General features: G+C 49.0%; 1 protein-coding gene across 15 annotated transcripts in view; it reads left to right on the forward strand.

The window, feature by feature from the left end:
* LOC144823590 (uncharacterized) overlaps window positions 1–23,763 on the forward strand; it is a 739,799-nt gene that overhangs the window by 230,409 nt on the left and 485,627 nt on the right. For 14 of the 15 annotated variants that reach the window (XM_078682228.1, XM_078682261.1, XM_078682304.1 and 11 more), the window contains exons 16-18: window positions 11,225–11,290; window positions 12,448–12,495; window positions 21,702–21,767. The exons of the other annotated variant lie outside the window; for it this stretch is intronic. In XM_078682228.1, the coding sequence (XP_078538354.1) occupies window positions 11,225–11,290; window positions 12,448–12,495; window positions 21,702–21,767 (180 nt within the window). The remainder of the gene's footprint in view (window positions 1–11,224; window positions 11,291–12,447; window positions 12,496–21,701; window positions 21,768–23,763) is intronic. 15 annotated transcript variants of the gene reach the window in all.

Raw genomic sequence — 23,763 nt, forward strand, 5'->3', positions numbered from 1 at the left:
TCCCTCTCAATAGCTGACCAACGTTTCTCTCTAGGGGTCAGCCTTCTGCTTATAAAAGCAATGGGCTGGTCATGACCATCAATATTCAGTTGAGATAGAACAGCTCCCACACCCAACTCAGATGCATCTGTTTGGACAATGAAGGTTTTGGAGTAGTCAGGACTCTTGAGAATAGGTGCAGTACACATGGCCTGCTTTAGGTTATCGAATGCCTTCTGACAGCTAACTGTCCACTGAACTTTCTTTGGCATTTTCTTGCTTGTCAAGTCATTAAGTGGTGTCACAATGGACCCATAATTTTTGACAAACTTCCTATAGTAACCAGACAGGCCCAAGAAAGCTCTGACCTGTGTCTGGGTGGTTGGAGGAGCCCAGTCCTTTATGGTCTGTATCTTGCTCTCCAAGGGTTGAACCTGGCCTCCACCTACAAGGTGGCCCAGGTACACAACCTGACTCTGCCCTATCTGGCACTTGGTGGCCTTGATAGTGAGGCCTGCCTTTTGCAGGGCCTCCAAAACTTTCCTCAGGTGGATCAGGTGATCCTCCCAGGTGGAGCTAAAGACAGCAATATCATCTAGATATGCTGCACAAAAGTCATCCAACCCAGTGAGAACTTGGTTCACCAACCTTTGAAAAGTGGCAGGTGCATTTTTCAAACCGAAGGGCACCACCACAAATTGGTAATGACCTCCTGGGGTAGAAAATGCTGTTTTGGCCTTGGCATCCTCAGCTAACCTGATCTGTCAATAACCAGCTGTTAGGTCAAATGTACTTAAGAAAGTTGCAGAAGCCAACTTGTCTATCAGTTCATCTGCCCTAGGTATTGGGTGGGCATCTGTGTTAATGACAGCATTGAGACCCCTGTAGTCTACACAAAACCTAATCTCTCTCTTACCATCCTGGGTGTGAGGTTTTGGCACTAGAACTATAGGACTAGCCCAAGGGCTCTCTGAGGGTTCAATGACTCCCAATTTCAACATCTTTTAAACTTCTTTCTTAATGCAGTCCCTGACGTGGTCAGGTTGCCTGTAGATTTTACTATTGACAGGCAGACTGTCACCAGTGTCCACCTCATGGGTGCACCAGTTTGTCTGACTGGGTGTCAGTGCAAACATTTGTCTAAAGGATTGAAGAACCTGTTTGCAATCCTCTTGTTGATGTTCAGAGAGGCTGTCAGAAAAGACTACACCATCTACTGACCCATCATCAGGGTTCTGAGTGAGCAGGTCTGGGAGAGGGTCACTCTCTTCCTCCTGTCCCTCATCTGTGGCCATGAGCAAGCCCATGTCCTCCCTGTTGACAAATGCCTTGAGCCTGTTTACATGAAGCACCCTGTGGGGGCTCCTGGGAGTTCCCATGTCCACCAGGTAGGTAACTTCTCCCTTTTGCTCAATGATGGTATGGGGTCCAGACCACTTGTCTTGGAGAGCTGCTGGGGCCACTGGCTCCAACACCCACACCTTCTGTCCTGCATGGTAAATAGGTAGGACAGCCTTTTGGTCATGCCAAGCTTTTTGAAGTTCTTGACTGGCCTCAAGGTTTTTGGATGCCTTCTCCATGTACTCTGCCATCCTGGAGCAGAGACCAAGTACATAGTCCACTATGTCAAGTTTAGGCTTTTTGAGAGGTAACTCCCATCCTTCCTTCACAAGACATAGGGGTCCTCTTACAGGATGTCCAAACAGAAGCTCAAAGGACTGTAGCCAACCCCCTTCTGTGGGACCTCTCTGTAAGCAAACAGGAGGCAGGGTAAAAGGATGTCCCATCTTCGCCTAAGCTTTTCAGGTAACCCTTTTATCATCCCTTTTAGGGTCTTGTTGAATCTCTCAACAAGCCCATTGCATTGTGGGTGATAGGGTGTGGTAAATTTGTAATTTACACCACACTCCTTCCACATTGCAGTCAAGTATCCTGACATGAAATTTGCACCTCTGTCAGAGACAACCTCCTTAGGAAACCCCACTCTGGAGAAAACTCCAAGTAGGGCCCTGGCCACAACAGGAGCTGTAGTGGTCCTAAGGGGAATAGCTTCTGGATACCTGGTGGCATGATCCACTACCACCAGTATAAACCTGTGCCCAGATGCTGTTGGGGGGTCTATTGGTCCAACAATGTCTATCCCCACTCTCTCAAAGGGCACCCCCACCACAGGTAGTGGTATAAGGGGGGCCTTTGTTCTGCCACCTGATTTGCCACTGGCTTGGCAGGTGACACATGAGCGACAAAACTCTTTAGTGTCCTCAGACATATGGGGCCAGTGAAAGTGTGGGGCAAGCCTGTCCCAAGTCTTGTTCTGGCCTAAGTGACCTGCAAGGGGAATCTCATTGGCTAAGGTGAGAAGGAAACCTCTAAGAGACAAGGGGATGACCAGCCTCCTGGTAGCACCAGGTTTGGGGTCTCTTGCCTCAGAGTATAGGAGTCCATCATCCCAATATACCTTATGGGCACCTGTAGCATTCCCTACAGCCTCAGCAGTAGCCTGCTGTCTGAGGGGTTCAAGGGAGGAACAGTCTAACTGTGCCTGTCTCAAGTCTGCCCTGGAAGGTCCCCCTGTCCCAAGAAACTCAACCTGTTCAGGTTCAAGCTCTTCTAGGACAGTTCCTTCTGGGATCTTTGGGTCAGCCTCCTGGGAGGGCTGATCCTCAACCTGAGACAGGGGGGAAGGCTCAGCCTTACCCTTACTGCTCTTCCTCTTGGTTAGTGTCTGGTCCATTCTTCCAGGATCCAGCACTTGTTCAGCTGGGCATTTCTTGGCCTGTGACCTGGTCACAGCAAGGACATGTGAGGAGAGACCTAGCATTTCTACATGAGTCCTGTACTCCACATCTGACCACAATGAGGATTCCAAATCATTGCCCAAAAGACAATCTACTGGGAGGTCTGAACTAACTACAAACCTTTTGAGGCCAGTTACCCCTCCCCAGGAGAAATTAACAACTGCCATACTGTGATTGGTAGTGACATTGCTAACATTGGTCACTAGGTAGTCTGAACCTAGCATGATCTGGTCAGGGTCCACAAATGTTGGTGTCACCATAGTGACACTGGCACATGTGTCCCTGTAGGCCTGAGCCATTTTTCCATTGATTAAAGGCGTTTGTCTGTATTTGCCCAGAGTACTAGGACTTACAGTAGGGGTCATATCCATGTCCCCAGTACAAACAAAAACTGCCTGAGTAGGTATTCTGACTAAGTCGGAATCCACCTCAGTTCCCAGGGTTAACCCAACTATAGCCTTGGGAGGTACACTACCACTACTAACTGTACTAGGGGGTACAGGTGTCTTAGGGACAGTAGTGGTAGGAGCTTGGCCTTTCTTGGTGCACTCACTAAACCAGTGAGTCTTACTTTTACAGTATTGGCACCATGGTTTCTTAGAACCATCATTCTTCTTCTTTTGGGAATTCTGGGACCCACCCTCCTTAGGTTGTTGGGGCCCTGTTGAAGACTTCTGGTCATTTTGCTTATTCTCATTACCCTTCTGGTCTGCTTTCGTCTGGCCACCACCCTGGTTCTAGTTCTGCTGCTTGACCCTTGTCCTGATCCATCTGTCTGCCTTCTTTCCCAATTCTTGGGGAGAGGTCAGATCTGAGTCAATCAAGTGCTGATGCAACAACTGGTTCTGACAATTATTTAAGATTTGCTCTCTCATAATTAGATTATACAATCCTGTGTAATCAGTAACTTTACTACCCAGTAGCAAGCCTTCCAAAGCCTTAGTGACACAATCAACAAAGTCAGTCCAATCTTGAGCCTGAGTTTTCTGGGTGTCCCTGAACATCAACCTGTACTGTTCAGTTGCTAGGCCAAACCCATCAATCAGTGCAGTTTTCAAGACTTGGTAATCATTAGCATCCTCATCTCTAACAGTGAGGAGCTTATCTCTACCTTTACCTTCAAAGGAGAGCCACAATATAGCTGCCCACTGACTCTGGGGTACCTGCTGTACTTTGCAGGCTCTCTCCAAAGCAGTTATCCACTTGTGGATATCATCTCATGTCTTATAGGAGGGCACTATTTTACTCAGGTGTCTATTATCACAACTCCTGTCTTTATCCTTAGGGATATTGCTGCCACCAGTGGGTGCTAACCCACTCAACTGTTGCTCTCTAGCAAAGGCAAGTTTCTCTTTGGCAAGGGCAAGTTCTTCCCTTTGGATCCTCAGATTAACTTCCTTCATCTTTGCTTCATGCTCTCTCCTCTGAGGGGAAGTCATTCTCCTCTGAGCAGATGCGTGAGAGTGCACAGATCTATTGGAGTCCCTAGAAGGAGATCTATCTCTCCTAACCCCAAAGTTAGGCCTGCTAAGGGTCAGCACTGGGGGTCCCCCAGTTCCTTCCCTATGTAGGTCTAAGTTGGCTCTTGTAAGTCTGCTGACTAAAGGTTGCCCATTGTCTGCCTCATCCTCAGATACATTCCCTTCTTCCCTTTCTTCATTCTCTGCTTCAGGGAGGTTGGAGTCTGGATCACCAGGTGTACCTTCTAAGGGGGGCATGCTCCCATCCGGATTAGAGGGGCCTGCGGTAGCAGCCCTTCTGGCATCATATGTCTCTAAGAGACCTAACAGAAAAGGAGTGGTAGGGTTAGAACCCTGTTTCAATTTCCTGGAGGTACACAATTGTCTCATCTCCTTGAAACTGAGAGCTGCATATCTGGAAAGGACCTGTGGAGGGTCACTAACCACTAGGGGAGTCTCTGAAGTCTCTCCATGGGTAGACATGCTTTCTAAAGAGGTGTAAGTGATGCACCTACCTACACTATGGGTTTTCCTACTGATCCCTTGCTAAGAGTTGTAGTCAGGGTGTGCTAGGCCCTTCCTACTACAACAGCTGGTTCAGTAGAACTCAGAGTATTTCTAAGCTTGTTCTATGTACCTAGAGAACCTTATGTGATCTTTCAAATGATATTTCAAGATTATATGTGGTAAAAACAACAGCAAGCTCAAATCCCAACCGCTGCACACCAATGTGAGAAGTTGGCCTGATATATGATGCTCACTAGTTCTAGTGATCACCTTGTATCAGTTCAAACAACCCTTATGGTGATTGGTTGTAAGTCAACCTTATAGACCAGCTATCCTAATGGTAGCATGGACAAAGCAGTCTTAGGCTAAATTCTTTTGGCGTGTGAAGCCAGCTGTTTTACCACAATATAACCCCTTGAATACCAGATGAAAGGACACCACACAGGTTGTTATGAAAATAAACAGTATATTTAGTAATAACAAACACCTCTGAACTGTTTATGAGATCAGAGGGCTAAGCACATGACAATCTCTTAGGAAAAATACGATAAGTTGCACAAAATTACAATGGTGCCCTAGGGGCACGGCAAACCATATACTAAGTAAATGGAATGCGAGAGTCGATAGAAGAAATGGAGCTGTCCAGAGGCTGTAGGATCGTTGGGACCACGCTACACTAACTCTAGGTAAGTAATAGGAGGCCCACGGAACGCGTGTGCAGAGAGTGAACTCAAACGCGAGATGTGTAACAACGTCTATGGACAGTACAGTTCAAGTAAAAGGTAAGTACGGACAATCCTGACTAGTTAGGACTAAAACGACTGTGGAACTGAACACTAGGACAGTTAAACTACCCTTGAGCACCGAAATGCTCTTGTTACCTCACCCACGGGCTGCGGGTGCATAGGTGTCAAAGTGTGTCGGGTTCTCGCGTTGAAGTCCATGGAGCCTGGAAGAAAAGATGCTGCAGGCGACCAGGAGGAAGATGTCCGGTGCGATCCAAGGGTGGATCAATGAAGAAGAGGACCTGAAAGCAGAGGGGACAGTGTTCAAAGTCACTAGCCAGTGACTGGTGTGGAACCAGGAAGGAACCAGATGCTGTTGTCGCGATCAAGTGAAGAGTGGACGCTTGACTCTGCAGCCACGTGGACCAGGAGGTGTCTTCGACAACCAGGATGGAGGCACGAGCTGTCCCACACAGGCTCTCGCTGTCGGCGGTGTCGGATCCGGGATTGGAGTCAACAGGCCATGGCAAAGGCAACCCACGCGGTGAGTGGAAAAGGCGTCTGGTGCGGACTAGGATAGTCCGGGGTGCCCCTCTTTTGGAAGGTAGCAAGGGCCAGTCTGGAGCAACCAGACCAGCAGTGAAGATTTCAAAGTTCGTCGTCTAGGAGGCCACTAGCCAGCCGGCAAGTGACCAGACAACGCGTCGAGCAGCAAACAAGCAGAAGGGCCCCACGCAGATCTCGTGGAAGCTGGAGGGCTGGTCTTCGGTGCAGGGGCTGCTCGGGGCTGGGGCTTCTCAATCCCCAAAGCACTTGGTCGAGTTTACCTCGGGAGTTGTGCTGGAAGCGAAGTGCAGTTTCTTTCAAGATGGCCGGTCCCACGTGTCTCGTCGCACCCGCGGGTCTCAGCTTTGCTGCAGAGGTGAGTTGAGGTCGGAGAGGTCTGGGAATCCGGGTCTCGTCGGGCTCTGAAGTCTGGATCCTCGAAGGAAGACGACAAAGTGAAGCCTCTGGACGCTTGATGGTGCCTGCAGTTGCAGGGTGGACACTCCTTGCCCTCAAGGGAGATTTCTTCAGTCTTCTGTGGAGCAGAACGTCGAAGTCCAGAGTTTCTTCTTGTAGAGTAGTTCAGGATTAATCTAATTTGGAATGGGACCAGCTCCTACCTTTATCCTGCTAAAGGGGGCTGTACTGGTGACTAGGTCCCTCCCCTGGGTGGGACCAGGAAGGGGGGTGGTTACACCCCCTATCCTTTGTCCGGTTTTCGCGCCAGAGCTGGGGCAGGGATGCCCCAGCAACTGGTTTGAACCGGTGTATGCACAGGGCACCTTGTGTGCCCCAGGCATGTCTCATTCCTTTCAGGCCTCCCTACCTCAATACACAAAATCCTGTCTGGGGTGGTGCTAGCACCTCCCAAGGCAGGAAACCCTTTGTCCAAGCCTCCCTTGCTGGAAGGACTCCCAGCAGCAGGAGGTCAGACTTGTGTCTGTGGTGGCAGCATCCATTTTGTGATGCCAAGGCTCGAGTTAATTTTAACTGGGGTTCACAGTTACATACATGTCGTGCCCCTCTAGAAGGGTGGAATGCTACCCCTGTCGCCAGAATTGGTGAGGGGGTAGTATTCCAGTTCGTATGACACCTTACTCAACATGTTTTGATAACGTTATACCAGAGTTAGCATTTAACCGCGAGGTTGATAATGCACTTAAGAGTATATGGTATAGCGTTATCATGGAACAGCTATTAGGACTTGGTTCCGCAAGCTGCAGAAGGGCTCAGCTCATGCCAGAGCACCATCTCACATAATTCCAAGCACTCTGCCTTCAGGATTGATAAGGCCTGCCATAGGAGTGACTGATAGGAATATATGTGTCCATTTTAGGGCTAGATATAGGTATACTATATCTATAGCAAAGGGTGATTACACCACCTTGCCCCAGCTGTCTTGCAGCCAGTTGTGTCAGTTTTAGATGGCCAGCCAGGGGTGGCATAATACATGCTTCAGCCCCTGGTAGGCCCTGGGTACACCTATGCCCCGGCTACCTAAGGTACACTGTACAGGGACTGATAAGGTGGCCCAGTACCAATTGGTAAATGCACCTAAAGTACATGGTTGTCAATTTAGAGAGAGAACAGCTAGGCTGTGGGTCTGATTAGCAGGCCCACAGCCAGGGAAAGTCGTAAACCAGTGAAGCAAAAAGCAAAAATCTGGGGTGACCATAGGATTGCAGACCCCACTCTCCTACACCGAGGGTCTCTGGAGAGTTCCTTAAAGGCACGGTATCCCTTTTCCAGACTCATAATGGCAGCCTATGGAGGCTTGTATGTCCATCCCTTCCTCTCTATCATTCTAAGGATTTGGTGAGGGGGGAAAGTTTCTCTATGGGTGAAACTTGACAGATTGTGTTTAAGGTGATATTGGTGTAACATCCTTGGCATTTCTAGTTGAAGTACTGGACAGTGTAGCCTTGTAGGTACAGGCTGCATTATTTTCTTTAATTTTCTCTTAAGGGTCTATGCAGGACTGCAATGAAGACAGCTTAAGAGATTATTGTTGATTGCTCCGGGGTCCACGCACAGAGAAAAACCTTGCCTATAACAGCAAAACCCTCTGGAATGATAGAGAGGAAGAAGTGGACAGACAAGCCCCATAGGCTGCCATTATGTGGCTCAGAACAGGATACTGTGCCTTTAAGAGAACTTTCCAGAAGTCACACAGTATCCCAGAATGCACTGCAGGTCCCTTTTACTTTCAGTTCTTTTTTCCGGCTCCTCCTAGCAGGGCCCTGGAGCATTGAGCTCTCCCTTTCTAAGGGTTTATTTAGTGATTTTTCACTTTTTCAAGTGTTTGAGTGTATTTCATTTGAAGTACTTGTAGCTTTCTTCCTTGTGTGTGTTTCCGGGCAGCCTTTTATTTGACAAATGCCCAGAGTGTTCGAGGAAGAAGGCCAGGTCTGACCCACACGAGGTGTGCAGTGCATCATCTGCCTTCCCTCATCTCATGTCCCAGAGGAGGGTGACATTTGCCATGGCTTCTCCAGCAGGACCCTGAGAGATAGGATGAAGATCAGGCTCCAAGGCGTGGAAGACAGAAGACTGAAGGCACAAGGTGGGTCTGGGCACACTTCCTCTGCCCATGCTGAGGCCTCTGGGGGGCTCCCCAGGGGCGGGAAGACCAGCAAACGTCCCCATTCTCCGTCTGCGTCGATTGCACCAACTACGGCGTCGAGAGGGATGACTGCAGTCTGTTCCCCGTCCCCCCAGGGCTCTGGGTTGAAGCGACGTCGACGCTCGGTGTCGAGGGAGCTGAATAGACCGCTGTTGAGATCACTGGTAACGATTTCATCGTCGTCGTCGAGTTATCGACGTAGAGAGGTGGTCCGGCCTTGGCACTTGCCATCGAGGCGACACCGCCGTTCGCCGTCGGCGTAGAGGAGGAGGCCGGCGTCGAGGGGATCCTTGACGTCGAGGATGGCGCCGAAGTCTCGCAGGCGTCTGTCGTCAAGGAGACGCTCGGCGTCGAGGCAAAGGTCACCGTCAAGGCGAAGGTCGCCGTCGAGGCGAAGATGCTCGCCGTCGAGGAGGAGGCGTTCGCCGTCAAGGAGAAGGCGCTCGCCGTCGAGGGGCCGACGGTCGCCGTCGGGTCGACGTTCTTCGACGCCGAAGAGGCGCAGAAGGAGTTCTGGCGCCAGGAGTCATTCTAGTCAGCGGCATGTGCCGATAGGGGATTCTCCATCGCCTCAGCCTAGGAAGGAGGGACAGTCACCGGGCTCGGTGTACTCTGAGGTGTATACACCCCCTAAGCCGAGGTCAACTCCACCGCCACCTCCCTTGCCCAAGGAGCCTCCGCCGCGGACTCCCCCCGCCGCCGCTCCCACCTCATCCTCAGCCTCAACCTCATCCTCAGCCTCAGCCTCATCCTCCTCCTCGGCTCCCAGCTGGCGGACCGCCTCCGGTTCCTCCAAGGACAGAATCTCTGCCACGATATCCGACGCCTCCTAAGGGGACCCCTCGGCCGAGGCCCCCAGTCAGGCCGAAGTCGCCTACGCCTGTGAGGCCTGTGGAGCGTCCGAAGCCGAGGAGATTGCGCTCTCGCTCCGGTCGGAGGGGTAGATCACGGAGTCGTCACAGGTCTTCTACGAGATCGAGACGACGCCACAGGAGGCGCAGGTCACGGTCCCACACGGACTCTTCTGGGACCAGGGACTACTCACCGACTCTGTCGGAATCCCCTGGGACAAGGGTGTCGCCCGTAGACGACATCGTCACGTTCCAAGATGTTCTGCTGAGGGGGGCAGCGAAGTTGGGCATCACGGTGACAGTGCCTACGCCCACGACGTCCGTGATCTACGAGACGCTCCATAAAAAGCACCTGTCTCGACCATTGCTGCCTCTAGTACCAGGATTGGTAGAGCCCGCAGAGGAATTGTTTCTCACTCCCGCGGTGATGAAGGCTGCTCCCTCCAGGCTCCTTAAGAAGAACCGGGCCCCGGATTCTGACCTGGCTTTCCTTCGGATGGATCCGACACCGGACTCTGTCATAGTGACGGCGGCTAGGAAGCAGCATTCCACCACCCCGTCTTCCAAGGTCCCTCCTGATAAGGAGAGCCGCTGGATAGACTCGGCAGGCAGAAAGGTCTGTGGGACGGCATCTACTGCAATGAAGGCGGCTAGTGCCACGGCTTTGCTAGGGCGGTACGATCGTGCCCTATGGGAGTCCCTCCAGCAATTCGCCGAGCTCCTTCCTCGAGAGAAAAAAGAGGACTTTCATGAGATTCTAAAGGAGGGGATGCTGGTGTCTAACCAACTCATCAGCGCGGCGACTGATGTGTCTCTTCTGGCGGCACATGGATACTGTCATGGTTTCAACCAGCGACGCCACGCTTGGCTTCGCCTTACATCGCTCAAGCCAGAGGCTCAGCAGCGGGTTCTGGGATACTGAGAGAGTTCTGGAAAGTTCTCTTAAAGGCACAGTATCCTGTTCTGAGCCACATAATGGCAGCCTATGGGGCTTGTCTATCCACTCCTTCCTCTATCATTCCAGAGGGTTTTGCTGGTAAAAGCAAGTTTTTCTATGTGGAGAAATCTGGACAGACTGTGCTGTTTGTGGATTTTTGGTGGAATTTCTAGTTAAAGTACTGGACAGTGTAGCCTGTGGATATAGGCTGCATTATCTGTCTTTAAATTCTCTCTTAAGTGTCTGTGCAGTTCTGCATTCTTTGACAACTTAAGAGATTATTCTTGATTGCTCCGGGGTCCGCGCACATGGGCGGGACTATTCACTAGATTATGACTATAACAGAGATACCCCTACTACAGAACTGAAGTAACAGGACAGAAACTACTCCTTCTCCCCCTTCACCTAACCCATGATTTACCACTTTTGCGCTTTATCCCCAGTTGGTATATAATAGTATTGTATACTTTTTCTAGATTGTCATGAGCTTTCCATGACATCTGCTATTTTCATAAACTATTGTATACAAAGACAAGCCTTTGAGTTCTAATACAATTATCAATTTTTCATCAGTGGAATTAAGTCTTTGCAATGGTATTGACATACCTCCATTTCTTAAAATTATTGTTTGGCCTTCACTCATGTCTCTGTCACCAATGAAAAAGAGGTCAAGGGCCTCAGACAACCAGTATTCATCACATATCAAATCTGATGGATTTGTGAAAATAAAGTGGATATAAGGAGCACACCTAATTGAGTCTTGTTGTAAATGTTAGGGGTATTTTTTGTTTCCTCCAGCCACCACCTGCTGATACTGCCATCCAGAGGCCAGATCAAGAAACTGAGGAAACATCAATTAAACAGGTTAGCATATTCAGCCTGTTAAAATGCATTTGTGCAAATCTTAAAGATATCATGTTGGGCACTGTGGCACTAATGCTTATCACACAAAGAGAGAGGTAGATTCATATTTCGACCATCATCCTACACAGAAAAGGACCTGGTTCCCTTGTTTCCTTTGTTACATTCTTCATTGTATGGACCTTCTAGGCTTTGCTGATGCACACAATTCAGAGCATAGAGACCGTTGCCTTGTGTATTAGCTTTGGTACACAATAAAAACGGTCCCAGGCTATTCTCTTTGTCTTATCTATTTATATCTCAATGCTGTGGTGTGGTCAGTCTTTATCCACTGTTTCACTACTGCTCCCACAGTGCAGTCCAACCCTGAGATATAAGGTTCCATCTGTCAGATGTAATTGTTCGTCTATTTCTACATGTGGCCTTTCAGATACATTGTCATACTCTGAGCTGCTGTTCTATGATTTGTGGATATGTATTTGCTGTTCCATAAAGTCAGTTTCAGGTATTTTGTCGCAGAATAAACGGAGACTTCCATATTCATAGGCCCTCATTATGTGGAATGAGTTAATATTGGTGTTCAGTGCTCATACTTACACCTTCCGACCCATTTGGAGAGTCACAAAAATAAGTAACAGTACCATGAGTTAGTAATAGGATTCCCACACATTGTATTTAAGGTATTAACACAATTTGTAGCTTAGACTGGGTGCACAAAACAGAAATAGTGTTTCCACAGGTTTTTATGACATTTGCATGAGTAGTGCGTGAACGTAAAAATGTACAAGACAGGAGTGTATTCTACTGGAACATTTTAAGGTGCCTAAATGAACGATCAAAGTGTGTAATGATTACTGTTTGGACAGAAAATAATAAGGCAAATCCATTTTAAAAAATGTGGAATTAGAACAACTTTTGTTGTTGATAAAAGAATTAGATTTTACACGTTGCAATGCTGTATTACTTTGTCATAAATGCAGTCTAAGCCCCTTACATCACACTTAACACTGCTTTTACGTGGATCTGGCCTTATCTAAATAAAGGTGTCACTGCAGTCATGTGTTTTATAGAGACTATGATTGCACTTGTGAAAACTCTACATTCATTTTCATAGTTTGTCATTCATAACAATTCTTTCTGACATTTTCTGTTGCCTTTAGAGTCTGCCTCCTAGCGCAGTGGATGGTGAAAAGGGCACAAAAGACGCAGTAAGTAGTTTTAATCTCAGATATATACTGCTCTTATGATAACAGTCTAAAACGTTTCCCAGTTCTTTGAAACTAAATTGCATCAGCTTAGACTTCCTAAAAGTAGAATTATTGTATAGAATTGTTCATATTGTTAAGTGTCTCCAGTTAAAAAGAGACTCAATGTAATTCATGCTCATTTTCTTCCTCTTCGCATCCTAAAAGACGCTGACTACTTTAGCTCTTAATTCCAAATCGCTCTATCTCTACCTCTTTACTTGTCTATTTTATCATCGCATCCTTTTCTAGAAATCTGTTATTTTCAACAAAGATTTATATACTGTAGTATACAAAAAAGTGATGGATAGAACGTTTGAACTAATTTCAGCTATTGTTAATTGCCCCAGTATTGGACTTTCATAGATTCCCATGCTTTGTATCATTCCCCGGTACAAAAGGGGGTGGTGATGGACGGAGCATCAGAACCAATCAAACACTCACACCCAGTCAAAAGATCTGGGTTTGATCCATCACCGTTCTTTAGGCCACTCTGCCACCCCAGTTCAGACATGGCTATATGCAAATCAGCCTGACCCTGTGCCTCATGGGAACAGTCCAGCCCGAACTGCCAAGCCACGCCTTCCCTGGACCAGAAACAAGCTTTCGAGGACTGGTTTCTGGCATTGCAGCCGTTTTCAGCCCGGCTTGCTTGAATCCAGTGGCAAAGTAAGCAAGGGACTCACGTCTGAGCATACCCTGCCACACTTATTGCGGCCAAAGCGGTACAAAAGGGGGTGGTGATGGACGGAGCATCAGAACCAATCAAACACTCACACCCAGTCAAAAGATCTGGGTTTGATCCATCACCGTTCTTTAGCCCATTCTGCCACTCCAGTTCAGACATGGCTATATGCAAATCAGTCTGACCCTGTGCCTCATGGGAACAGTCCAGCCCGAACTGCCAAGCCATGCCTTCCCTGGACCGGAAACAAGCTTCCGAGGACCGGTTTCTGGCATTGCAGCCGTCTTCAGCCCGGCTTGCTTGAATCCAGTGGCAAAGTGAGCAAGGGACTCACGTCTGAGCATACCCTGGCACACTTATTGCGGCCAAAGCGGTACAAAAGGGGGTGGTGATGGACGGAGCATCAGAACCAATCAAACACTCATACCCAGTCAAAAGATCTGGGTTTGATCCATCACCGTTCTTTAGCCCACTCTGCCACCCCAGTTCAGACATGGCTATATGCAAATCAGTCTGACCCTGTGCCTCATGGGAACAGTCCAGCCCGAACTTCCAAGCCATGCCTTCACTGGACCGGAAACAAGCTTCCGAGGACCGGTTTCTGGCATTGCAGCCGTCTTCAGCCCGGCTTGCTTGAATCCAGTGGCAAAGTGAGCAAGGGACTCACGTCTGAGCATACCGTGCCACACTTATTGCGGCCAAAGCGGCTGATGAGGATTATGAATCCAAAACCGGTCCCAGGATGCTTGTTTCCGGTCCATGGAAGACATGGCTTGGCAGTTCGGGCTGGACTGTTCCCATGAGGCACAGGGTCAGACTGATTTGCATATAGCCATGTCTGAAATGGGGTGGCTGAGTGGGCTAAAGAATGGTGATGGATTAAACCCAGATCAGTTCACTGGGGGTGAGTGTTTGATTTGCTCAAACGCTCCGTCCATCATCCCCTTTTGTATCGCTTTGTTCGCCCTAAGTGTGGCAGGGTATGCTCAGATGTGAGTCCCTTGCGCACTTGGCCACTGGATTCAAGATAGCCTGGCTGATGAGGATTATGAATCCGAAACCGGTCCCAGGATGCTTGCTTCCGGTCCATGGAAGACATGGCTTGGCAGTTCGGGCTGGACTGTTCCCATGAGGCACAGGGTCAGACTGATTTGCATATAGCCATGTCTGAAATGGGGTGGCTGAGTGGGCTAAAGAATGGTGATGGATTAAACCCAGATCAGTTGACTGGGGGTGAGTGTTTGATTTGCTCAAACGCTCCGTCCATCATCCCCTTTTGTATCGTTTTGTTCGCCCTAAGTGTGGCAGGGTATGTTCAGACGTGAGTCCCTTGCTCACTTGGCCACTGGATTCAAGATAGCCTGGCTGATGAGGATTATGAATCCGAAACCGGTCCCAGGATGCTTGTTTCCGGTCCATGGAAGACACGGCTTGGCAGTTCGGGCTGGACTGTTCCCATGAGGCACAGGGTCAGACTGATTTGCATATAGCCATGTCTGAAATGGGGTGGCTGAGTGGGCTAAAGAATGGTGATGGATTAAACCCAGATCAGTTGACTGGGGGCGAGTGTTTGATTTGCTCAAACGCTCCGTCCAACATCCCCTTTTGTATCTCTTTGTTCGCCCTAAGTGTGGCAGGGTATGCTCAGACGTGAGTCCCTTGCTCACTTGGCCAATGGATTCAAGATAGCCTGGCTGATGAGGATTATGAATCCGAAACCAGTCCCAGGATGCTTGTTTCCGGTCCATGGAAGACATGGCTTGGCAGTTCGGGCTGGACTGTTCCCATGAGGCACAGGGTCAGACTGATTTGCATATAGCCATGTCTGAAATGGGGTGGCTGAGTGGGCTAAAGAATGGTGATGGATTAAACCCAGATCAGTTGACTGGGGGTGAGTGTTTGATTTGCTCAAACGCTCCATGCATCATCCCCTTTTGTATCGCTTTGTTCGCCCTAAGTGTGGCAGGGTATGCTCAGACGTGAGTCCCTTGCTCACTTGGCCACTGGATTCAAGATAGCCAGGCTGATGAGGATTATGAATCCGAAACCGGTCCCAGGATGCTTGATTCCGGTCCATGGAAGACATGGCTTGGCAGTTCGGGCTGGACTGTTCCCATGAGGCACAGGGTCAGACTGATTTGCATATAGCCATGTCTGAAATGGGGTGGCTGAGTGGGCTAAAGAATGGTGATGGATTAAACCCAGATCAGTTGACTGGGGGTGAGTGTTTAATTTGCACAAACGCTCCGTCCATCATCCCCTTTTGTATCGCTTTGTATCATTCCCCGTCATCGGAATTGGAGCCTCGGTAATAGAAAAATACCATAGCAGTAGGTACAAAAGTGAAAGACAGGCCTAGGCCTCATCTAATTTTGTAGCCTCTCCGCCTCTTTTTGTAAAAGAGACCAACAAATTTGCAAAGACAATCAGAGTAGCCTCACCCAATAGAACCCTCCTGAGAGAGCCTCAGAGCCTCAGATTTTCTACCGCATGTCGTGCTAAAGAAGTCTCCTCTGAGCTCTGCTCAGATTTCTCTTCAGTTTTGGAATTTTCTTCTTTTTTCTACTCTAATATGTCTGATAAAGAGAAGAAGGCATTATTCAGAGCTTGTGCTACCTGTTCTAAGAAGAGGCTTTACATTGAGGACAAGCATAAGGACTGTATCTACTGCTTGTAACCGGATCACAAGGCCACAAGTTGTAAGATCTGCAGGACTTTCTCTACAAAGACCTTGAGAGACCGGGAAGGCGGCTGGTTACCCTGGTTGCAGAAAATGAAGTCTTGTAAGGAGGTTATATCATCCGACAGTGAGGATTCTTCCTCAGCTTTGTCCTCCAGGAGATCCAAGAAAAGGGGTAGGTCCTCCCCTTCAACATCTTCTGAGCCCCCTGTTAAGGCCCTGCAAGTGACCTCTGATAGGTCTGAGAGGCCTAGTCCCAAACAATCTCCTCACCGAGGTGTAAAGGAGAGGCTGAGACGGACTGAGGAGACGCAGTCATCAAAAATGGTATAGAAAACTCCTTCTATTGCTTCTCCACCATCTGATAAGGAGAAGGTATCCAAAAAACCTGCTACTGTCCCTCAGGAAGGAAGATCGGAAAAGAAATTTCGTCCTTCGAGGACGAAAATATCTGGTACGTCGACGACGACTTCCAAAATTACCTTGGGTTTTGTTACAGCTCCGTCGACAGGACCGTCGACGGCAGCTTCGTCGACGGCGGCTGCAGTGATATCTTCGTCGTCATTTAAGGTTCCCTTCTCGTCGACGATGGTGCTTACTTCTTCAACGTCGACGATGATAACATCATCCGGAGAGACCGCATCAACCAGACAGGAGGAGGCATCGCCATCATCCACAGGAACTCCATCCGCATCACGACCAACACCGACGACACCCGAGCACCTGCACTTCCAGATCCACATCAACCCCAGGACCACCCTCAGAGGCACCCTCATCTACAGACCCCCGGGACCACGCACACAATTCAGCGAGGACATCGCCGACTTCGTCAGCCCGCATGCCCTCCCCTCCGCTGACTACATCCTCCTCGGGGACCTCAACTTCCACCTGGAGAACAACAACGACCGCAACACCACCACCCTGCTGGACAACCTCGCCAACCTCGGACTCAAGCAACTGGTGACCACCCCCACCCACTACGCCGGACACACTCTCGACCCCATCTTCTCCTCCAGCAAGGACATCGCCTTCTGCCACGCCACCGGACTCCACTGGACGGACCACAGCTGCGTCCACTTCAGCTTCAAAAGGACCACGATCCACCACCACCAGCAACAGGTTGCACACAGAAGCTGGAACAAGATCACAGCCGATCAACTCGCAACTTCCCTGAGCAAGAACCCACCCACCAGCGCAGCCAACCCCAGCCAAGCGGCCACCAACCTCACGATGTGGATCAGCGACTGCGCAGACGACCTCGCCCCTCTGAGGACCCCGCCTAACAGACCCGGCAGCAAGAAAGCCCCATGGTTCACCGACGAACTCAAGAACTCGAAGAAGAACTGCAGAGCCCTTGAGAAAGCCTGGCGCAGAGACCCAACACCGGACAACATGACTACCCTCAAGCTCGCCACCCGAAAACACCACCAACTGATCCACGCCACCAAGAAAACTGCATTCAAGGAACGACTGGACAACAACGCACACAACAGCAAGGAACTCTTCCACATCGTCAAAGAGCTCTCCAACCCCAACGCCGGAAACAACGACATCACCCCTTCGCAAGGCCTCTGCAACTCCCTCGCCTCCTACTTCCACGACAAGATTACGGACATACACAACAGCTTCAGCACTCAACCGACGCACGCCACGACCAAACCACCGCTCCCCACCACCACCCTCCGCGCCTGGACCCCGATCAGCACCGAAGACACCATCCGCACGATGAACACCATCCACTCCGGATCTCCGACCGACCCTTGCCCTCACCACGTCTTCAACAAGGCCGACGCTGTCATCGCACCCCACCTGCGGGACATCATCAACACCTCCTTCGACACCGCTACCTTCCCGGAGAGCTGGAAGCACGCCGAACTCAGCGCCCTACTAAAGAAGCCATCAGCCGACCCCTCCGACCTCAAGAACTACCGACCCATCTCGCTGCTCCCGTTCCCCGCAAAAGTCATCGAGAAGACCGTCAACAAGCAGCTGGCCGCCTTCCTCGAGACGAACGGATCCCTCTACCTCTCGCATTCTGGCTTCAGGGCCAACCACAGCACCAAGACCGCCCTGATTGCAGCCACCGATGACATCCGAGCTCTGCTCGACAACGGAGAAACAGCGGCCCTCATCCTCCTAGACCTCTCCGCGGCCTTCGACACCGTCTGCCACCGTACCCTAGTACAGCGCCTCAGCAACGTCTGAATCCGGGAGAAGGCGCTGCAGTGGACCATCTCCTTCCTCGCTGGAAGGACACAGAGAGTCCGCCTCCCCCCGTTCAGATCAGAAGCCACCGAAGTCATCTGCGGCGTCCCTCAAGGCTCCTCGCTCAGCCCAACCCTCTTCAACGTCTACATGAGTCCACTCGCAGCCATCGCACGACAGCACAACCTCAACATCATCTCCTACGCCGACGACACCCAGCTGATCCTCTCCCTCACCAACGACCCCGCCACCGCCAGAGCCAACCTACACGAAGGGATGAAGGAGGTAGCCGAATGGATGAAGAACAGTCGCCTGAAACTGAACTCGGACAAGACGGAAGTCCTCATCCTGGGATCCTCACCCTCCGCCTGGGACGACTCCTGGTGGCCCCCCGCCCTGGGCAGCGCACCCAAACCAACAGACCACGCACGCAACCTGGGCTTCATCCTGGACTCATCCCTCTCCATGACCAGACAAGTCAACGCCGTCTCCTCGTCGTGCTTCAACATCCTACGCATGCTACGCAAGATCTTCCGGTGGATCCCCACCGAGTCCAGGAAGACGGTCACCCAGGCCCTCGTCACCAGCCGACTGGACTACGGCAACGCCCTCTACGCCGGAACCACCGCCAAACTCCAGAAGAGACTCCAGCGGATCCAGAACGCCTCAGCAAGGCTCATCCTGGACATCCCCCGCCGCAACCACATCTCCGGACACCTGCGAGACCTGCACTGGCTCCCGGTCAACAAGAGAATCACCTTCCGTCTCCTCACCCACGCACACAAAGCCCTGCACAACCAAGGACCAGGATACCTCAACAGCCGCCTCAATTTCTACGCTCCCAAACGCCAGCTTCGATCGACCGGCCACGCCCTCGCCGCCGTCCCCCGCATCCGAAGAGTCACCACCGGGGGAAGGTCCTTCTCCTACCTCGCCGCCAAGACCTGGAACTCCCTCCCGACCCACCTCCGCCTGACCCAGGACCACCTCGCCTTCAGGAAGCAGCTCAAGACCTGGCTGTTCGAGCAGTAGCGGCCCCCCCTCCCCAAGCGCCTTGAGACCCTCCGGGTGAGTAGCGCGCTATACAAATGCTTTGATTGATTGATTGATCGAAGATAGCGTCGACGGCTACAACATCGACGATGTCAGTGACGTCGACGACGACAGCGGTGATGATCATGACGACGAGATCGCCGACGACACCGTCAACTCAGTCCACCGTCGACGAGGTCCATCTTTCCGTCGACGGACCGCCGCCGACGATCTCGTCGACGATTTAAAAGGTCCACATTTCTATAAAAAGACAGCAGATCACCCCAGAGATGACCTCGCCTCGCAGAGTAACACTCTTACCTCCAACTTTGCTTTTCGAGGAGGAATCAGATGATGAGGATGGCCCTTATGGGGATGCTTATAGCCCATCCCAACTTCAAGTGAAGTACCATGATTCAGACTCTGAGGACTACTATACGGAGGAACGCCAGTTTGTTCAGCAAGAGAGGCCTCAACAACAACGAGACATGGTGTCAATGCCTTCTTCTCTCATAACGGATTTGCATTTGATGCTACAGGACTACAAAAGAAGATTTCCGTCTCAAGCTTCGGACCAGCAAGGGCAGCTTCCTCCTCCTTCCATTCCTGTTACTCCTCCAGTTCCAGTAACACCTCATGTTTCCCGAGCTTCGGAGCCAGATCCAAAAGAAAGCCATGGGGAGGTTATTGCTATTCAGGATGATGATAACTCAACTGATAACGATCATCAGGTAGATCAAGCCCCTGACCCGGATAGAGATTGGGACGAGTATGTTATTCAGGATCCAGTCTCACCATTGATGGATCCTGCTACGTCTCCTCCAGCAGACATTGGAGGTTTCCATAACCTTATGGAGAGAGCGTCCAAGAGATTTGGTCTTCCTATTACTACAGTACAGTCGGACTGTTTCCTTTACGACTTTAAGGAGCCTTACAGAAAATCTATCCGTTCATTTCCGATAGTTGAGCATGTGTGGTCGGAAGGTACTAAAGTAATGCAGAATCTAGCTACGGTCATTCCTGTTCTTCCCCGGCTGGAGAAAAAATATAATGCTCCAGAAAACAGTCCCGCTTGCCTGACTGTTCAACCAAAGCCGGATTCAGTTATTTCCCAGGCGGCGCAAGGAAAGCCCAAGAATCCCTTAGCGCCTCTGAAGTCACCGCCAGAAAAAGAAGGGAGAAGCCTGGACAATGTGGGAAAAAGGTTCTCCTCAATGGCCAGCCTTCTAGTCCGAGCTACAAATGCTCTTGCAATCTTGGGTAGATATGATCGCCAGATGTGGTGCGATTTGTCCCCATTTGTTGACCAACTTCCGGATGTGGCAAAGGAAGAGGCCAAGAAAATTCTGGAAGGAGGACAGCGTTCATCTTCAGAGGTGATAGATTATGCTATGGACATAGCAACCACCGCTTTCCGAGCTCTTGCGGGATCAGCAGTTTTAAGACGGCAGGGCTGGCTTCGGGCAACCTGGTTTCGCCAAGAAGTCCAAAATAAGATTTGGACTTACCTTACGATGGAGAAATACTTTTTGGTAAGCATATAGATGATGCCCTTCAAGACATCAAGAAGGACACGGATACGGCAAGATCTTTGGGGTCTTTGAATTACCGGAAGGTTCCTTTCAGGGGTGCAAGAGGAAGATGTTTTTCATCTTACAGAGGTGGCAACCAACAGCGCTACTCTTCGTACTCTCAGTCCTCTCAGTCGTACAAACCCCAATACTCACAGCGCCAGGGTCAATCTGCGTCTTTCTCTCGCCAACCATCAAGAGGACGACAGGGACGTCAGTGGAAAGATAAGTCTAAACGACAATAGAGGCTACATGGCTCTGTCTACTGTTCCTCCCCCTCTAGTAACATCAGTGGGGGGCAGGATATCAGAATATCTCCACAACTGGAAAATGATTACATCGGATCGGTGGGTCCTCAACATCGTACAATTCGGCCACACACTAGAGTTTCAAGAATTTCCAATAGGCTGCATTATCTATCTTTAAATTCTCTCTTAAGTGTCTGTGCAGTTCTGCATTCTTTGACAACTTATGAGATTATTTTTGATTGCTCCGGGGTCCGCGCACATTGACGGGACTATTCACTAGATTATGACTATAACAGAGATACCCCTACTACAGAACTGGAGTTACAGGACAGAAACTACTCCTTCTCCCCCTTCACCTAACCCATGATTTACCACGTTTGCGCTTTATCCCCAGTTGGTATATAATAGTATTGTATACTTTTTCTAGATTGTCCTGAGCTTTCCATGACATCTGCTATTTTCATAAACTATTGTATACAAAGACAAGCCTTTGAGTTCTAATACAATTATCAATTTGTCATCAGTGGAATTAAGTCTTTGCAATAGTATTGACATACCTCCATTTCTTAAAATTATTGTTTGGCCTTCACTCATGTCTCTTTCACCAATGAAAAAGAGGTCAAGGGCCTCAGACAACCAGTATTCATCACATATCAAATCTGATGGATTTGTGAAAATAAAGTGGATATAAGGAGCACACCTAATTGAGTCTTGTTGTAAATGTTAGGGGTATTTTTTGTTTCCTCCAGCCACCAACTCCTGATACCGCCATCCAGAGGCCAGATCAAGAAACCGAGGAAACATCAATTAAACAGGTTAGCATATTCAGCCTGTTGAAATGCATTTGTGCAAATCTTAAAGATATCATGTTGGGCACTATGGCACTAATGCTTATCACACAAAGAGAGAGGTAGATTCACATTTCGACCATCATCCAACACAGAAAAGGACCTTGGTTCCCTTGGTTCCTTTGTTACATTCTTCATTGTATGGACCTTCTAAGCTTTGCTGATGCACACAATTCAGAGCATAGAGACCTTTGCCTTGTGTATTAGCTTTGGTACACAATAAAAACTGTCCCAGACTATTCCCTTTGTCTTATCTATTTACATCTCAATGCTGTGGTGTGGTCAGTCTTTATCCACTGTTTCACTACTGCTCCCACAGTGCAGTCCAACCCTGATATATAAGGTTCCATCTGTCAGATGTAATTTTTCGTCTTTTTCTACATGTGACCTTTCAGATACATTGTCATACTCTGAGCTGCTGTCTATGATTTGTGGATATGTATTTGCTGTTCCATGAAGCTAGTTTCAGGTATTTTGTCGCAGAAAAAACGGAGACTTCCATATTCATAGGCCCTCATTATGTGGAATGAGTTAATATTGCTGTTCAGTGCTCATACTTACACCTTCCGACCCATTTGGAGAGTCACAAAAATAAGTAACAGTACCATGAGTTAGTAATAGGATTCCCACACATTGTATTTAAGGTATTAACATAATTTGTAGCTTAGACTGGGGTGCACAAAACAGAAATAGTGTTTCGACAGGTTTTTATGACATTTGCATGAGTAGTGTGTTAACGTAAAAATGTACAAGACAGGAGTGTATTCTACTGGAACATTTTAAGGTGACTAAATGAACGATCAAAGTGTGTAATGATTACTGTTTGGTTGATAAAAGAATTAGATTTTACATGTTGCAATGCTGTATTACTGTGTCATAAATGCAGTCTAAGCCCCTTACATCACACTTAACACTGCTTTTACGTGGATCTGGCCTTATCTAAATAAAGGTGTCACTGCAGACATGTGTTTTATAGAGACTATGATTGCACTTGTGAAAACTCTACATTCATTTTCATAGTTTGTCATTCATAACAATTCTTTCTGACATTTTCTGTTGCCTTTAGAGTCCACCTCCTAGCGCTGTGGATGGTGAAAAGGGCACAAAAGACGCAACAAGTAGTTTTATTCTCAGATATATACAGCTCTTATGATAACAGTCTAAAACGTTTCCCAGTTCTTTGAAACTAAATTGCATCAGCTTAGACTTCCTAAAAGTAGAATTATTGTATAGAATTGTTCATATTGTTAAGTATCTCCAGTTAAAAAGAGACTCAATGTAATTCATGCTCATTTTCTTCCTCTTCGCATCCTAAAAGACGCTGACTACTTTAGCTCTTAATTCCAAATCTCTCTATCTCTACCTCTTTACTTGTCTATTTTATCATCGCATCCTTTTCTAGAAATCTGTTATTTTCAACAAAGATTTATATACTGTTGTATACAAAAAAGTGATGGATAGAACGTTTGAACTAATTTCAGCTATTGTTAATTGCCCCAGTATTGGACTTTCATAGATTCCCATGCTTTGTATCATTCTCTGGTACAAAAGGGGGTGGTGATGGACGGAGCATCAGAACCAATCAAACACTCACACCCAGTCAAAAGATCTGGGTTTGATCCATCACCGTTCTTTAGCCCACTCTGCCACCCCAGTTAAAGACATGGCTATATGCAAATCAGTCTGACCCTGTGCCTCATGGGAACAGTCCAGCCCGAACTGCCAAGCCATGCCTTCCCTGGACCGGAAACAAGCTTCCAAGGACCGGTTTCTGGCATTGCAGCCGTCTTCAGCCCGGCTTGCTTGAATCCAGTGGCAAAGTGAGCAAGGGACTCACGTCTGAGCATACCCTGCCACACTTATTGCGGCCAAAGCAGTACAAAAGGGGGTGGTGATGGACGGAGCATCAGAACCAATCAAACACTCACACCCAGTCAAAAGATCTGGGTTTGATCCATCACCG

The sequence above is a fragment of the Lissotriton helveticus genome, chromosome 1_1 (genome assembly GCF_964261635.1).
Source record: "Lissotriton helveticus chromosome 1_1, aLisHel1.1, whole genome shotgun sequence".
Taxonomy (NCBI): domain Eukaryota; kingdom Metazoa; phylum Chordata; class Amphibia; order Caudata; family Salamandridae; genus Lissotriton; species Lissotriton helveticus.